The following is an 18,886-nucleotide window of genomic DNA, read 5'->3' as shown; positions in this document are numbered from 1 at the left end:
AAAAACAGAATTGTTTCTATGAAGTGGGGTCAATGTATGGGTACCCTCAAAGAAAAAAAAAATGTCTTGGACCTATTTACAAGTTGATTATTCCAGCTTTTAGAGAGAAGTTAAGAGGCTGGGCTTAATCTACCTGTAATTGCCAAAGAAGAATATCAAGCTTGGACTCACTCTTTCAAATTAAACTTTTTACACGTAGCTGTTATATTCCTGTCACTTAGCAAGTTACCTTAAGAAGCTTTTTGTGAGTTTAATTAAGCCTGACTAATTCTCCAACAGTACAAAGAAAGATGAATTCCTTAAATATTTAATCCCTTTATGACTCAAAGTGTCATTTTCTGAATGTGACTGTTAAATTCTTGGAATTAATTACCCTTTGAATTAAAGTTGCTTTTTCAGACTCTCAAGACATATAGTCATAGCTCACACAATGTGTAAATTCAACATTTCATCTGTTCATCAAGAGAATTTATGCCAAATGTTGTATTCAAAAATCTCAACCCAGTAGGTTTATTTATGACTGCTAACTAAGGAAGCTTTGCCTATAAGCTCCATTATATAATCATCAAGCATGATGCTGGTTTTTCCTCTGCCTCCCACTTTGTGCAAGTGTTAATGAGTTAAAGGTTAGCTGCCCTCTATTTACACAGTCACTAATCTTTGTCATGGCAACTTTGCTCTTCTTAACTAATCTCAAGCCTCCTCTCTGGAAGGCTTCTCCCCATTATGCTCAGCAGGCAGCACCATCATGGGTCTGTCTCTCTTCTTTGTGCATGCTGTGCTAAGTCGCTCAGTCGTGTCCGACTCTTTGCGACCCCATGGACTGTAGCCCGCCAGGCTCCCCTATCCATGGGATTCTCCAGGCAAGAATACTGGAATGGGTCGCCGTTTCCTCCTTCAGGGGATCTTCCCCACCCAGGGATCGAACCCGTGTCTCTTACATCTCCTTTATTGGCAGGTGGGTTCTTTACCACCAGCACCACCTGGGAAGCCTTATATTACCCTAAAACACTGGATGCGCCCATTCCTTTATTTACACATTTCTTCTTTGTTCTCTCCTGGTATTTTGAAGGCTATTCAAGACTAAAAGTGCTCTTCAAAAGTAGATTCCAAAGAATACAAGGAGATCAATGAGGCAACCCTATTTATAGAGCACCTAATACCCCCAGAACAAGACACTGGATTCCTGTATGGGAAAACTGGAAGACCGGATACATGAGAAGACAGAAAGCCATACATACACATACTCACAGCCACAGAGACGCAAGCACATGAGCCCAAGTCCCAGCCACCTCGTGATGGTTGGTGCTTGGAAATCACTGCACTGTCCCCAGCACCACGCTAGACACTGAGATCATAGGAGCAGCTGGCTAATTCAACTTCTAAAGGAGAAAGCTGCCTGTCAATTGAAATTCAAATTTCCTAAGGAATATGAAGGGATTGAAAGATTATAAATTAGCTCTTTAGCTTTTACATATACAAGTCTCAACGAAGTGAATGTCTTCCCAGATATCATGATCTAGCATTAGCAATATAAAACAGTAACTGAAAAATATTTCTAGAATAACTCATTGAGCAGTTTTCCTTTCCTTCCACCACCACCTCCCACACATCTTTGATTTTAAACATCATTATTTATATTAAAAATATGAAACACAAAATGGCATGCTCAAATTTCTAATTTTTTTAAGAAAATGTGTTGTAAAATAGTTTCTTTGCAAAGAAAAATAAGAATAGTAAAAAATTAATTAGAAGAGAAATCACTCCACTCCCACAGTTGCCAGAATGGAAACAGCCAGGGGTGGGTGATGGACAAGGACATCATGGCGGGTGGGAAGGTGGGTGCCCTGGGCCCAAGGTACCTACCCCCTTTCATCATGCCCACTTCATAGCACTTGCGTAGCCGGCAGGCCTGACAGCTCTTCCTCCTGTTTTTATCAATTGTGCACTGGTTGGTGGCCGGACACATGTAGTCATTATGTCCTATGAAAAGCAAGAGGACAGAATTAGTATTATTTCAGGAAATTTAGCTGGTCTGAATCTATAGGGAATCTACAGGGAAGCTGTCTAGAGGAGGCTTTCCATCATCATTTACTTGACTTTCCCATCTTGCTACCTCAACCCACTGTCCTTTTTGTGTCCTTCTTGAAGTGTTAAAACAAAACAAAACAAAAAACAAACCTCTCCTACACTGAATTTCCGCCTCTCCCACTTGCTTTGAGAGTTCTTTGTGAAAATTCACTTTGGTTCACACAGCCTATATTTGGGGGCATAATGTTTTATATATATTCATAAAGTTAAGCTTTCTTAGTAGATAAACAACAGTTTGTTTGGGTGTTTTTTTTTTTGACTCAGGCCACTTATCAAAATTGTTGTCCCAATAAAGTCGTTAGAACTTCAGACAGAGTTTCTAAATGCTCTTTGTTAAAATATAATTTAAAGATTCTTTAAACAGCTCTCCAAATGCAGCACAGAACATTTAAATTTAAGTCAGGGATGGTAGACTGGGGCAGTGGCCAAGTTCATCCTTTAATAAATTTGTCCATCACTTACTAGCTGAAGGACACTGAACAGGTTAGTTAACATCCCTAAATCACACTTCCCCGCTCTAATCTAGAAAACACAACGGCACCCACTATATAACATCATATACATTATAACCTAAGATACATACTATGAGAACACATGTCATAGTTAATTTTTAGCCCAATGCCCTGGGTCTGGCAAACACTGAATGTATATTTAGTTGTTGTTGCTGCCGTTATTTCACTCTAAATCCTTTCTTTTCTCTCTTGTTTACTGAATCTCTCTCACTCAAAGGCTCCTTTCTCATTGACTTTTATCACATCAGGCAGGTCTGTCCCACAAAAATGTTCCCCTTAACCCACAACACTCGCCAGCTTCAATCAGATATCCTGCCCCTCCTTCTAAGCTCAGCTCCTCACAGATGTCTACACCAGAGGTCTTTTGCTCCACAAATGCAGCTTCCTAGAAACCATCCATGACTTCAGTGGCTGAGTTCAACAGCCACTTTCAGCCCACTTCATGCTTGACCCATCAGAAGCATTTGACAGCTCCTCCTTCCTCTTGAAATATGCTCTCCCCTTGGCTTTTGTAACACAAAATGCTCCCAGCACTCTTTACCTCCCAGGCTGGGGCTTCAGACTTAAAGTCTGAAGACTTAAAGTCTGACTCACAGACTTAAACTGCCACTCCAGTCCTCTTCTCTGAGTTTTGGGGAAAGATATCCAACTGGCCACATGAAGTTTCTGCTCTAAGATTTGGAAGTCACCTCCATTCCTCTACCCATCAAAAGAAGTCTGGTTGATAATGTGCAGAATATTAAATTTTACAAATCAAAAATTATCATTAGCATAGTTTTATAAACAAGCCCTTTTATGTAAGTCTAAATTCTTTTACCTCTTTGGAAAACAACCTGAATTTAGACTAAAAAGATGATATGTACAGTTTTAAAATGTTTTCCATTCACAAAAAAGGTAAGTGTATATGTGAACTTCTAATTCAGATTCTCTGTTTTAAGTTTCTATTTTCTTATTTACTAAGGGTAAGCCAGAACATGTAGTGAAACTACAGACCTCTTTGTCCTTTATTTAATTTAAGGGTCAGTCCAATTAGAGTAGGGTGGAGTGGGGAATCGACAAGAGAAACTGGTCTCATAAAACTTGATTCTCTGTCTTTAGATATACATTATAAAAGCCATTGTATAAACAAGTTTCAGATTAAATTAACATGTGCATTCCTCTATTGCATAATACGAAACAACAAACTAGTCAACAGAGTTGAAGTTTCTTAACTTCAGTAAGACCACACACTGTCTCAAATACCCACGCATAGTTATTATCTTTAGAATCTTCCCTATTAACAGGGACAAATTGAAGAAATAATAGATCTAGAAATAAAATTTACCTGGGCAGATGTAAACTCTAAGTAAAAGTTTAAAATATTAAAACTCTAATATTCTTCTGACACGTCAAAAAACTCTTAGTGTTTCATCTCCTACGATGTTTGTGCAGGACATGTTGACTTATTTTAACTCTTAAAAATAAGTTTATATTAACCCTCAGAAGAAAACAGTCAACAATCATCTGAATAAAAATATTACTTTGATTCAGTTTCTCTCCCCAAAGCCAGATGTTTTGCAAGCCAGAAGATGGGAGAACTGAATTGGGTTAGAAGTCACTTGGTTAAATCTTATGTTTGGATTGGCCAGCCATCATAGATGCATATCTTTATAAAGCCAAATGAAGTTCTTAAACTAACATGTTTAACAGACAAAACATGCTGGATGTGTACAATCAAATTCATCCCTTAACAAGAATTAAAACAGAGGTACAATAGAATCATGGTTGTAATGCCAACCTTTTGTGCCAAAGCTGGGTTTTCTCCTGCCTAAACTACATTAAAATTTAGACTCGACAAATTGGCAACAAGAAACAATTAATAAGTATGCCTTTGAGCTATACATTTAAAACAAAATTTTCTTAACCAAACACCATTAACCACTATTTGTCAGTCTTCAACTTACATCAGAAAAAAGAAAAACAAAAATGTTTGTTCCCTAATGAGTATAATTTGGTCAAGGCGTGTTCTTAAAGCAATTTAATATTTAAGTTGCTTCAAGAAGAAACTTCTGTTTAAAGGTTATTATTCGAGCCTGTGAAAATAATGCAAGAGAAAAATCTTACAGAAACCAAGTTCGTTTAATACTCACACCAACTATATTGATGAAACATACAGTGTCTTTGCTGAAGAGACTGAAGAACTCTGTGTACCTATGACAAAATCAGCCCAAAAGTTCCTCTTGCACAGAATGTGAAGTGCAAGAGGACAAATACATGATGTGAGCTGCAGGATTTAAGTCATAACCAGAAAACTTTAAATTACATATCAACTCTTATTTTATGAGTTTTTTAAAAATAAATGAGCTCAATAAGATATACACAGTACTCTGGGGCAGGGGGGAAATGATTAAAATCAAGAAGACTCTGATGAGGTCAAGCAAAAACTCAAGTATGGAAGGTAGTGAAAGGTAAGAAATAAGCACTTAACATTTTTTATCTCACATATGAGCATTTAGCTAATTATTCATATTTTTAAGGCATGAAAATGAATTCTCAAATTAAAGATAATCTCCAGTCTTTAAGCAACCACAAATCCAAAAAAGGCCCAAATATAGCTAATCCTATTTAAAAGCCTCATTGGAAGGTTCCAACAAAATAGTATTTCATTTTCAAAGTCCTGTTCTTTTATACCTGGTTAATCCATAAATTTAGCTAACATCTATAAAGCTTAGTTAGCTTTAGAGTCTTTTCATTAAAGGCTTTCACTGGCTATTTGCATAAAATTAACTAGCATTTATTAAAATCTGAAGTATCCAAGAGCCATACACAAATTAAGGTGCCAAATAAGATGGCAAAATCAGTATTTCTTTCTCCTTCTAAGAATCAACATGCACTTATACAGTTTCAAATTTGATAGGAATCACATAATGTTATACATGCATGGCCCAAAGGAAGCCTCTAACTTTTCATTTTATCAGATGGTATTTTTCTTGAGGTGTTCAGGTACAGAAAACATGTGAAAATACAGTTTTGAGATTTAGCACTGGGAAAATAAGAGTCTGACCATGAATTTTCAAAGCACTGAATATAAACAAGCAACCACTTCGACCTGAGAGAGGGCCTCCAGGTACTGCCCCTCCTCGGTTTTTTCATTTCACACTCATGCATGAGATCGTCTGATGAAACAGTCTGCTGCTGCCAAGTCGCTTCAGTCGTGTCCGACTCTGTGCGATTCCATAGACGGCAGCCCACCAGGCTCCCCCATCCCGGGGATTCTCCAGGCAAGAACACTGGAGTGGGTTGCCATTTCCTTCTCCAATGCATGAAAGTGAAAAGTGAAAGTGAAGTCACTCAGTCGTGTCCGACTCTTCACGACCCCATGGACTGCAGCCTACCAGGCTCCTCCAACCATGGGATTTTCCGGGCAAGAGTACTGGAGTGGGGTGCCATCGCCTTCTCCGGATGAAACAGCCTAGTGACTAAGAAAACTGACCCATTTGGGTGCTGACTGGGCTCCCCTGATGGCTCAGACAGTAAAGAATGCGCCTGCAATGCAGGAAACTAGTACTATGACGCACCAGGCACTGTGTTATACATGGATTAGTTCATTTAATTCCCCAGCAACTCTATGAGGAAGGGATTATATTTATCTCCCTTTTACAGAAGCAAAACTATGATAAACATTATAAAGTCTGTTCAAAACCACACAGCAAGCAAGCAGCACAGACGGGTTTCGAAGCAAAGTATTCCTTATTCCAGAGATTGAACTCATGCATATGTGGAGAGCTCAACATTCCTAAAGGGCAAGATCTTCACTGGGGAACTGTATATCTACTTTCCAGAGGCAATAATGATCGGATTCTCTGCAATTGGTGGAGCTCTGTGTGTTCTCCTTCTCAGGAAGCTCATGCATGAGAAAGTGAAAAGTGAGGAATTAACAGAACCAATGTTATTGTCTTCTATTTAACATATCTGCAAGAAAAATACTGTGCAAGGCCAAACCAATATTGAATTCTTTTGGCAATAACATTTGACTTAGATGACTCGGATGAAATGAATGGTCCAACTCTCTTGGACATGAGTGTACAGAGGAAGAGAAATCTAACCGTCCCTTACACGCCAAGGAAAATACTGACTTCCTGTATTATCCCCATCTACTCCAACCCTGACTCAGGACTGAAGCTTGATCTCTGCTTAGCAGTCTCCCACACACTCATTTACTGTGACCAAAGGAAAGAAGTGTTACAAGAGTTGCTGGGTAGCACTGAAGAATCAGTCCAAACATTGATGTTGTAAGGATCTACCAGCAAAGGGAAAAAGAAGACTGGCAGGGAATCTCTTGTCAAAATCAGAGTTCAAAAGAGTTTTTCATGAAAACGGGGGTGTATGATTTTCATTAAAAAATGAAGAATTTAAAACTATTCAAAGTTATACCAAGGGAAAAAAAATCATCCCAAAATATGCACTAATCATCTCTGAGTAGTAAAGTAGACGAAGCAGAGAGAAGTGTGAAGAGGTTTTAAATAGCTTTGCAAATTCTTAGGGCTAAAGAAGAGGAGAAAGAAGTCAAAGATACTCGTGGTTTGTGCCACTGTGTCTTGAAATCCATTCTAACCATGAATTAGAAAGGGGATCTGATTTTGGAGACAGGTGGGAAAAAGAGGTATAGAACAATTTTAAACACACTGTATTTACAATTTCAGTAGCATACCAATAAATAACTACCAAGCAAGCTATTATAAATGCAGTACTGAAGCTTGGGAGGCAAGTCAAAAGGAAGCTGGAAGTTATGTGATCCAGAAATTCTACTTTCAGGTATGTGCCCAAAAGAAATAACAGCAGACTCAAAGAGATATTTGTACACCCATGTTCACAGAAGCATGATTCACTACAATCGATGAGCAGAAACAATCCAGAAGTCCATTAATAGACAAATGGATAAACAAAATGTGGTATATGCAGCAATCCTCCCACCATTCGCAGAGGGTAAGTTCCAAGAACCCCAGCAGGTGCCTGAACCACAGATAGTATATACACCATGCTTTTTTTTTTTTAACATACATTCAAATCTATGATAAAATTTAATTTATAAATTAGGCCCAGTAAGAGAATATCCAAATTGCTAGCACCTATACCCTTGCTCTTTGGTACCATTATTAGGTTCAACAAGAGTTACTCGAATACAAGTACCACAGTACCTCGTCAACCTGATATACCAGATGACTACTGAGTGACTAGCAGTGGGATACACTAGATAAAGGGAAGATTCACATCACTGAGCAGGACAAGGCTGGACAGCAAAAGAGTTCACCTCATTACTCATAACTACATACAACTTAAAACTTATGAATTATTTCTGGAACTTTCTGTTTAATATTTCCAGACCAAGGTTAACCACAGAGGTATCTGAAACCAAGGAAAGTAAAACTGCAGATAAGGAGGGACTACTATTCAAGCTTAAAAAGGAAGACTTTTTAAATTTTTATTTTATATTGGAATATAGTTGATTTACAGTGTTGTGTTAGTTTGTGGTATATAGCAAAGTTATGTGATTCTATTCCTTTTCAGATTCTTTTTCCATTTTACAGAGAATTAAGTAGAGTTTCCTGTGCTATACAGCAGGTCCCTGCTGATTATCAATTTTATATATAGTAGTGTATATATGTTAATCCCAATCTCATAATCTATCCCTGCCTCCCACCTTTCCCCTTTACTAACCATAAATAAGTCTATAAGTCTGTTTCCATTTTGTAAGTACATTCATCTGTATCATTTTTTTTTTAAGATTCTGTATATAAACAGTATCATATATTTGTCTTCCTCTATCTGACTTCCTTCACTTAGTATGATAATCCCTAGGTCCATCTATGTTGCTGCAAATGGCATTATTTCTTTTCATTTTATGGCCAAGCCATAGTTCATTGTTTATATGTACTACGTCTTTTTTACCCAATCATCTGTTGGACATTTAGGTTGCTCCCATGTCCTCGCTATTGTAAATAGTGCTGCAATGAAAAGGGGAGTGTATGTCTCTTTTATGATTTTCTCTGGATATATGCCCAGGATTGGGATTGCTAGATCATATTGCAACTCTATTTTTAGTTTTTAAGAAATCTCCATATTGTTTTCCATAGTGGCTGCACAAATTTGCATTTCCACCAACAATGTAGGAGGGTTTCTTTTTCTCCACACCCTCTCCAGCATTTATTGTTTGCAGACTTTTGATCATGGCCATTCTGACAGGTGTCAGGTGATACCTCATTATAGTTTTGATTTGCATTTCTATAATTAACAGTGTTGAGCATCTTTCCGTGTACTTTTGGCCATCTGTATGTTTTCTATGGAGAAAAGTCTATTTAGATCTCCTGTCCGCTGTTTTTTTTTTTTTTTTTTTTTTTTCTTTTTTTTTGGCTTGGGTTTTTTGCTCTTTCTGATATTGAGCTGCATGAGCTGTTTGTGTTTTCTGGAAATTAGTCCCTTGTCAGTTGTATCATTTGCATATATTTTCTCCCATTCTGTGTGTTGTCTTTCCATTTTGTTTATGTTTTCCCTTGTTGTACAAAAGCTTTTAAGTTTAACTAGGTCCAATTGTTTGTTTTTATTTTATATTTTTATTTTCATTACTCTAGGAGGTAGATCCAAAAATGTATTGCTGCAATTTACATCAAAGACTTCTGCCTATATTTTCCTCTAAGAGTTTTATATAGTATCTGGCCTTATATTTAGATCTTTAATTCATTTTGAGTTTATTTTTGTGTACAGTGTTAGAGAATGTTCTAATTCTTTTACACATGTCTGTCCAGTTTTTCCAGCACCACTTATTGAAGAGATTGTCTTTTCTCCATTGTATATTCCTGCCTCCTTTGTTGTAGACTAATTACCCATAGGTGTGTGGGTTTGTTTCTAGGTTTTCTAACCTATTCTATTGATCTATAAGCCTGTCATTATGCCAGTACCATAATGTTTTTCTTACTGTAGTTTTATAGTATAGTCAGGGAGCCTGATTCCTCCAACTCTGCTTTTTTTTTTTCTCAAGATTACTTTGGCTATTCTGGCACTTTTGTGTTCCCATACAAATTTTAATATTTTTTTATTGTACATCTAAAAAAAAAAAAGCTATTGGTAATTTGATAGTGATTATATTGAATCTGTACATTGCCTTAAGTAGTATAGTCATTTTGACAATATTGATTCTTCCAAAGCAAGAACATGGCATATCTTTCCATCTGTTGTGTTATCTTCAATTTCTTTCATCAGGCTCTTATAGTTTTCAGAGTACAGGCCTTTTGTCTCCTTATGCAGATTTATTCCTAGGTATTTTTTTTTTTTGATACAATGGTAAATGGAACTGTTTCCTTAATTTCTCTTCTGATCTTTCTGTTAGTGTACAGAAATTCAACATATTTCTGTGTATCAATTGTGTATCCTGCATTAATGAGCTCTAGTAGTTTGCTGCTAGTATCTTTAGGATTTTCAGTGCATAGTATCATGTCATCTGCAAACAGTGACAATTTTACTTCTTCTTTTCCAGTTTTGTTCCCTTTTATTTTTCTTTTCTGACTGCAGTATTATTTATAATAGCCAAGATATGGATAGAAGCTAAGGGCCCACTAATGGATGAATGTATAAAGAAGAGGTGATGTATATATACAATGGAATATTACTCAGCCATAAAAAAGATGATATCTTGCCATTTGTGATAACATGTATGGACCTTGAGGGTATTATGCTAAGTGAAATAATTCAGACAGAAGTACAAATATCATATGACCTCACCCATATGTGGAGTATATATCCATCCATTAATCAATTAAGCCAAACTAAACAAAAACAAGCACATAAATATAGAGAATAGAGTAGTGGTTACCAGCAGGGAACTGGGGAAGGGAGAAGGCAAAATGGGTATAAGGAGTCAACAGTCTGGTAGCAGATGGAAACTAAACTTCTGGTGATGACAACATGCCATGCGTATGGAAGCTGAAATGTAGGATTGTACACATGCAACTTATATCATGTTGTAGACCAACAAGATAAATAAATAAATGAGAAGTTGGAGGTGTAAAGAGCATCTACATGAGGCAAGCAGGGTAGGAAAGGAATCAGAGTTGTGTGTTTTCAGTTGGACTATTCAGATTTCCTTCCGCATGACTGGGGGCAGGACTAGTAGAACCAGCTGTGCTCCCCATGAACCAGGCACTGTGCTAAATGACTTCAGCCCTGTATCTCATCTGAGCATCATAACTGGGGATGTAGGTAAGGCAATTCCCATGTAATAGAAGCAGAAGCTGATACTCCAAAACATTGGATTACTTACTGAAAGTCACTCAGCTGGTAGCAGGAGGAACCCTGGCTGAAATTCAGGTCTGTGTCATTCACAAATCCTGGTTTCCCAAGTAACACCATAATAGGGTTGGTGAAATGGGAAAAACGCAAGAACTACTGAATCAGAATGCCTAAATATTGTTACAATCGACACTGTAATAAAAATATAATTATCTAATGTAATCACTGTATTACTATTACGCTGTTGGGAGGATGTCTTAGAAGCGGCAATGAAATTAAATAAAATCTGTCATTGCTAATATTTCCACAGATAAAGCTATGTGAGCTTAATCACATGAAATACATTCATTGACAAGTTATAACACATTACCAAAAAAATATTTTTGGAAAAAAAATATTTTTGGAAAACCTTTCAGCACACTCCAGCATAAAATAAAGAGAGAAAGAGGAAGTAGAAAGTCAAGGGTTGAGGAAGTAAGTAAAAAATTTACATTATGTGAAAAAACAACTGAAGTATTGTGTTTGGAACTAAAGCTTGACTCAGATATTAAAGGGAATATTTAGTGATTTACAGCCAATGCAATGAGCCAAACAAAATGGAATAGAATTTGGCTGTCTCAGCGAACACATTCCTAAAAATCCAGTGAGGATATTCAATGTGCCATGATTTGAAAAATTTCACAAACATATCTCTATGTAATGGCATGCAAATAAAAACAGTATGCCTTCATATGCATCCCCAAATTATATTTTTATAGCTAATCAATTCTAGTATATCTTATCAGTGATAACAACCAGCTGCAAATGGCATTTTACTTTTAATTTTTAATGAAAGTATTTTTAAATAAAAGCATTATTTATATCTCAGTCTAGCTTTAAAGGAAACAAATTTTAAAAGAATTCTAAGAAAGATAATTGTCCCACAAAGTTTCTTTTTCTAAATAAAGTAAGGGAAACTCTTCAATCTATTTGCCTTCGTCAGACCCCAACCTTCTAAAAATTTCTGCCAGGGTAGCAACACGACCCATCTCCTTGTCCAGCCTCGCATATGATGTGCAAAACCACAACTGTTTTAAGCCCTTGGCACAGGATCAAACCAACAGCTGTAATAAAGAAAAACATAATGAAATCAATAACCACCAGCTCACTGTCATAACCCAGAGACAATGAACCACTTTCCAGAATGCCTCCTAGGTGTCAACACAAAAGCAAGTACTGTTTCCCAGCCCAGAGAAGGACTTTCTGAAATTGTTTCTCCTGGAACAACTGACAAGTATCAAATGAAGAGAAGACCAGAGTGACAACTGAAGCAAAGAATTCCACACGAGGCTGCCTTCAGCTCACCTCTCCTCTACTTTTCTCTCCTCAGCAAGCCACAGACCAAGCAATAAATTTAACCACCTGAAACTCACCAGGCTCTGTTCAACTGTTTCCAGAGAGTTCTTTAAGCTTTCTTCTTATTTTCATTCACTTAAAGTCCACACAGCGGTGGCCAAAAGCAGTAGAAACAATTTTAAACTGTTCTTTTCTCAAGCTGAAGAGCAAGTAAAATAGGCAAGCAATCAGAGCAAGAGGGTGAATACTCAGAGACCCTGAGCAGAGCTGTGCTTCTGGTCCTGGATGTCTTGTTGTTGTTCAGTTGCTAAGCCGTGTCTGAATCTTTGCGACCCCATAAACTGCAGCACACCAGGCTTCCTTGTCATTAACTAACTCCAGGAGCTTTCGAAACTCATGTCCATTGAGTCAAGTGATGCTATCCAATCATCTCATCCTCTGTCGCCCCCTTCTCCACTTGCCCTCAATCTTTCCCAGCATCAGGGATGTCTAGAACTGCGAAAAAGTGCATTTTCCTACCCTCCTGTCCTGGATCATTGTGGTGCTCTAAGGAGAGAAAGGAAACACTGTTTACTAAGATCTGGTGGGGTGTGGAATAGGAACATCCTTCAAGCTGCCACATCTGAATGTTCCCTTGTAGACATCTGACCATCAAACTGCTAAATAAAGAGTTTCATCCAACTTTAGGAGGCCTCCAAAATGAATGCCCGGGGGAAGTTCCTCTCGGGCTTCCTGGCAAATGTAATCAAAGAAGAAGCAGAAGCTTCTGAATCCACGGTCAGAGGTCTCTTCTAGCATGCTTTCACAGATGAATTCAGTCACTTTTTAAAAAACTAAAGTCCAGTTCAAAAACATGGAATAAATCAAAAGACAATCTGTCGGACTTAGTCTTCTGTCTCAGCTTGAATAACAATTTCTCCTAACAAACAGAATGGACGTTGCTTTTCATCCATCGTGTTGCCAGTGAACTTTTGCAGGATGGTTATTGGATAAAACAAAACACAACCTACACATAAGGAGAATTGTTTTGTACTGAACTGTACTTATTTGCATGGTAAATTTAACTCAAAATAGCACAGATAATCAATCTCATGCCTTTTATGGTCCTCGTGATGGGGGATAGTTTCTTCACCATATGCTTTAGGAGCCCTGCAGCCTGACAAAGAGCTATGTGTACATTAGTTGCTCCATAAATGAATGAGTGGAAAGCAGAAGTGGTATTAAAAGCGTGGGCATCCAGATAGTTAGTCTACTTGGTCATACTGCCCCGGAGGGAGCATTCTCTTAGACAAATCACCTCATTGTCAAGTTTTCTCATTTCTCAGGGGTCTATATGCTGTCCATGCCCCATTGTGGCTGATGAGAATGAGAGAGCCTGGAAAAATAAAGAATCTCCTTTCCCTCCGCTCTCCAGAATTAGCCTCAGAAAGGAAACTGCATAGCTGTAGGGTATGAACAAGCTCTCTGATGTCCTGGCCTCATATCCTCATCTGTGTGAGGAAAGGGCCCAATGTGTTGATCATGGGGGCCCATTCTAGTACTAAACTTTTTATTCTCTTTTGTCACTTTAATGAGGTATACATTTCCTTGTCTAGCCTTCCCTGATGGTAAAGAATCTGCCTGCAATGCGGGAGGCCTGGGTTTGATCCCTGGGTTGGGAAGATCCCCTGGAGAAGGAAATGGCAACCCACTCCAGTATTCTTGCCTGCGAAATCCCATGGAAAGAGGAGCCTGGTGGGCTACAGCCTGATGGGCTGCAGTCCATAGGGTCGCAAAGAGTCGGACACAACTGAGCACAGACATATGTTGCCAAAACATACATATGTGAGTAAGTGTATGTGTACACACATTTAGGTAATTTTTGGAAGAAGCTGTTAACACAGTGCTTACCTATTAAGAAAGGAAGTATGGATTCTGGAATGGGACCCAAGGAAGACCTTAACTTTTCATCATATACCATTTTGTACTGTGTAACATATAACTATGTGTATTTGTGTATTCATCGGGGTTTTTTTTAAATAATCAATAAAGGAAAAATATTTTTTAAATATCTAACCACCATCAGCCTGGCATCAACAATCTTCTTTTCTGGTTCTGCTACGATTTCCATCCAGTGGTTACTTCTCTCTACTCAGCAACTCATGCACCAAGCAATAAACTTAACCACCAGAACCTCACTAGACAAGAGGAAACATCGCATCTCTTTTATAAAGAATGCGGGAAAGGCTAATTGTGAGCTGTGTTTTGGTCTTTAGATGCTCCAGCAGATAATGAGTGATAAGTCGCTTCAGTTGTGTCCGACTCTGTGCGACCCCAGAGACGGCAGCCCACCAGGCTCCCCCGTCCCTGGGATTCTCCAGGCAAGAACACTGGAGTGGGTTGCCATTTCCTTCTCCAATGAGTAGCAGATGCCCAAACCACAGGCAGACGCTCCTATTTCAAAGCCATCCTGAGTATCTGTCTCTTCTGCTCCTCCCTGGGTCTAGCACCCCTTGCTTTCTGCTGACACAAACCTTTATCCCAAAAGGGTTTTGGTTCCCTCCCCAGACTGAGTGTAGAGTTATCATTCACTTTTATCTTATGCCAGTAGGATATAAGTAGGCACAGAGGGTGGTCCTCCCTGGTGGCTCAGCAGTAAAGAATCTGCCTGCAATGCAGGAGACCTGGGTTTGATCCCTGGGTTGGGAGGATCCCCTGGAAAAGGGAACGGCAATCCAGTAATCTTGCCTGGGAAACCCCATGGACAGAAGAGCCTGGGGAGCTACAGTCCATGGGGTTGCAAAGAGTCATAACTAATCACACACACAGGCACGCAGATACAGGATAGTAATACAGCTCCATTTTCCCCTGGCAAACAGGACTAACACCAGTCAACTTTATACCTCGCTTTTCTTGCCTGTTAACCTAGTGGGAAAAGAAGCCAGTGATGGTCAGTGACGATCCTCACCTTCAGCATCCCCTTTAGAATCATTTCTTCCCTTGGGAGATGCAAAAGAATACAGTGGCTAATGTAACACAATGAATTCTGCAGCCCCATAGCTGGGTTCAATACTGGTGTTGGTTTATACGCCTCAGTTTCCTCATCTGTACATGAGAGTAATTTTAGTGTTGATTTCCTAGACTTTTGTGGAGGATTAAATGGGATGATGCATGTGTTGTGTGTGCTAAGTCGCTCAGTCCTGTCTGACTCTTTGGGACTCCTTGGCCTGTAGCCCACCAGGCTCGTCTGTCCATGGATTCTCCAAGCAAGAATACTGGAGTGGGTTGCCACTTCCTACTCCAGGGAGAGATGATGCATATGAAACCCTACAGAATTTGCCTGCAACACAGAAGACCCGGGTTCAACTCCTGGGTCGAGAAGATCCCCTGGAGTAGGAAATGGAAAGCTTGCCTGGAGAACTCCATGGACAGAGGAGCCTGGTGGGCCACAGTCCATAGGCTTGCAAAGAGTTGGGTACTATTGAGCAACTAATACTTTGATATGAAACCCTAACATAAAGCCTGGTGAAGGGCAGGTACTCATTAAATATGAACCATCATTCTTATTAAAAACTCAGTCTCCAGTCCAGGAGAGCTCAACTTTGTAGGGACAGCATATAAATGACAATATCTTCAAACCAATTTGTAATAACCTATCATTTCCTGATAGTTTAAAAAAAATCTCTTTTTTACCCTTAAGTAATTCTCTTCACATTATGTAGCGTGATAGGCTACATTTATGTAGTCAAGGGTAAATCATCCAGAATACTTCATCCACTTCATCCTATCCAAAAGTTCACTTCAGCCAGCATAAGGCCAACTGTCAGAGCTGGAAACTATTCTAAGGCTTGAAAAAGCAACTGGAAATGTAAGAGAAATAGCTATTTAGTGGAGCCTCTTAACAAAACACATTCAAATACCTTTTTAAACAATCAAGAATTATAGTTTAACTGTCCAAGAATGCAGAAAAGTCATAACATGTCTCTGAAAAGAACTAAACTCAAAAATAATTCACCTCTGGACTTGAAAGTGAACATGGCTGCCTCTTCTGTCCAAAAAGGTAAAAGACAAAAGTCATCAAGTTAGTAAGCCCCAAACTACTAAGCCAGTCAGTACTCTGATTCCTGATTCTCTGATTCCTGAATTAGCCTCATGGCTTACAAATGAAAACACAGAAGAAGGACTACATTTTATTTAACAGAAGATATTTCAAGAAGTGCCAGATTTAGTATAATCACTTTTTTTGAAATCTATTCTTTCTAACTGATTAATAATGGTGCCATTCCAAATTCCCATTTTGAAGCAGCAATTATTAATACAAAGGTTACTGTGGAGTTTTTTTCCTACTTTAGTGCAAAATGGGGCTTCCCTAGTGGCTCAAGAGGTAAAAAAAAAAAAATCTGCCTGGAATGTGGGAGACCCAGGTTCAATCCCTGGGTTGGAAAGATCCCCTGGAGAAGGAAATGACAACCCACTCTAGTGTTCTTGCCTGGGAAATCCCATGTACAGAGCAGCCTGGTGGGCTAAAGTCCAAGGGGTCACAAATAGTCAGACACAACTGAGCGACTGAACACTTTGACTTTAGTGCAAAATGCCTGTTCAGTTTGGAGGCAGAACTCTTTGGGAATGTGCTCACAGAGGTTATATTCTTTGGTGCCACTCTCAGGACATAGCAAGATTTAAAACAGACCATTCCAACTCAACAGATCGTAAAAGAAAGTTGATTCCAATAATTTACACATCCAACAAGTATAAATTTGAAAAGTGTTTGCCTCTAATTCCATACTAGAGCTTCGTTCTCCTGACGCTTCTGGATCCACTGCTTGGCAGGTATGAGGCAGAAAGCCCCGTGATGGCTGCACCTGTAAAGATTTTCTTAAAAGAATGCTATTGCACCCTGCTCATTGGCCTTTTTTATAACAGTTCACCCTACTTAATTGGTCACCAAAACAAAGCCGATTTTGAAGGAACAAGTTTCTACTAGTGGGAAATGAATCAACTCGACATCAATCTTTAAAACATTTTTTATTACACATGTAAAGATACTTATTAGAAAAATTAAAATACAGATTAGCAAAAAGATTAAAATGTAGTCATACTTTTAGTGACTTAGAGATAGCCACTGCTAATATTTTGTAGTAAGTACTTCTAAAGTCTGTTAAGTACTTCTGTCCCTCTCTATATATGTGTGCATGTAAATATGTGTCTTTATGTATATACCTATGTGTATGTACATGAGAACTTCCCTGGTGGCTCAGTTGGTAAAGAATCTGCCTGCAGTGCAGGAGATCTGGGTTTGATCCCTGGGTCGGGAAGATCCCTGGAAGGAAATGGCAAACCACAGCAGTATTCTTGCCTGGGAAATCCTATGGACAGAGAAGCCTGGTGAAGCCTGGTGGGCTACAGACCACGGGGTTGCACGAGTCAGACATGACTTAGCAACTAAGCCAGCCAGCCATGTGTATGGACATATGTATGTGAACACACACACAGCACGCACACAGACAAAAGGAAGTATTTACAAGAAAGCTCTGATGCCAAGACTTTATCCTGCCTTATATTCAGAAACAGTGACTCTCTAAGAAGCCTTTAATGAGTCATGAATGGTCCACAGGGCCCTTAGCAGTACTTGTATTTCTAGGAAAATGGATCCAAAATCGGGGACTGTGACTCTGATGCATTCACTTGGTTCAGGAAGGAAAGACAAAAGCAAGAAAAAGGAGCGGGGCACCTCAGTCCCAGGGCTGACCTAGCAGCCAGGCTCCTCCTCCTATCTTTACGTGGATCGCAGAGAGTCAGGAAGGAACAGAGCAAGGACGGGGGCAGAGTTTGTTGGTTGTTTTTTAAAGCCCATTTCTAGGATCTAAATTTACATATTAATGTCATCTCATGTCTTTACATCAATTGCACCAACAGTACTAATCTTATACAATACTATACAGTATTGTATGCAAAGAATGGAGCAGTGAGGAATTGAAATCCTTTGAATGCCCTGTCCAAAACTGATAAAAGATAATCAAATCTTTTTTTTTTTTTCCTTCTCTAAGATCCGGTTTACTGTTCACAATTTTAAAAATTAAAGGATGCATCTGAGAAGTGGTTCACATCATAGGGAAGTTTATGCCAAGGCTTTGAAGTGAAAGTCTTAACACACTTTCATGAACATCTCTTTAAATTTAAACCAGGAAAAAAACATAAAGAAATTTGTAAGCATAAAAATTACAGAATCTAAGTTAAGCCTTCTTAAATACATCTTAGCTTGGGACCAATTGTTTTCTTCTACATCAAATATCAAATGCATTTGCCTGTATAATAGCTACGTTATATATTTCTACAGAGGAACATCTTCAGATTTTTATTAACATCACTCCCATGTCCAACTTTAAAAGCAAGCTGTAATAGGACATTATCCTGGAAATGAGTAAAGTATTATCAACTTCTGAATACATGCCAGACTTACTAGTAATGCCAGCTGTACAGATATATACATGAGATATGTTTTTAAAACATGTTACAATTAATAAAAACCCATATGTATGAATGTGTGTGTGTATATATACGCATATATATATAAATAACTGAATCAATCTTCTGTACACCTGAATCTAATATAACACTGTAAATCAACTAAATTTCAATAAAAATTTAAAAAGTAAACTACAGATAAACTTCAAAAAATTTTTAAAAATAAAAAACTCATACTCTCC

The 18,886-nt window shown here is 38.5% G+C and overlaps 1 protein-coding gene across 6 annotated transcripts in view; it reads right to left on the bottom strand.

The window, feature by feature from the left end:
• The window catches only part of ESR1 (estrogen receptor 1), a 399,407-nt gene that overhangs the window by 209,793 nt on the left and 170,728 nt on the right, over nucleotides 1-18,886 (bottom strand). For all 6 annotated transcript variants that reach the window (XM_018053364.1, XM_018053368.1, XM_018053367.1 and 3 more), the window contains one exon: nucleotides 1,867-1,983. In XM_018053364.1, the coding sequence (XP_017908853.1) occupies nucleotides 1,867-1,983 (117 nt within the window). The remainder of the gene's footprint in view (nucleotides 1-1,866; nucleotides 1,984-18,886) is intronic.

This window comes from Capra hircus, chromosome 9 (genome assembly GCF_001704415.2).
Source record: "Capra hircus breed San Clemente chromosome 9, ASM170441v1, whole genome shotgun sequence".
NCBI lineage: Eukaryota > Metazoa > Chordata > Mammalia > Artiodactyla > Bovidae > Capra > Capra hircus.
The sequence above is the reverse complement of the archived record's forward strand: the minus strand, read 5'-3'. Positions and strand labels throughout refer to the sequence as shown.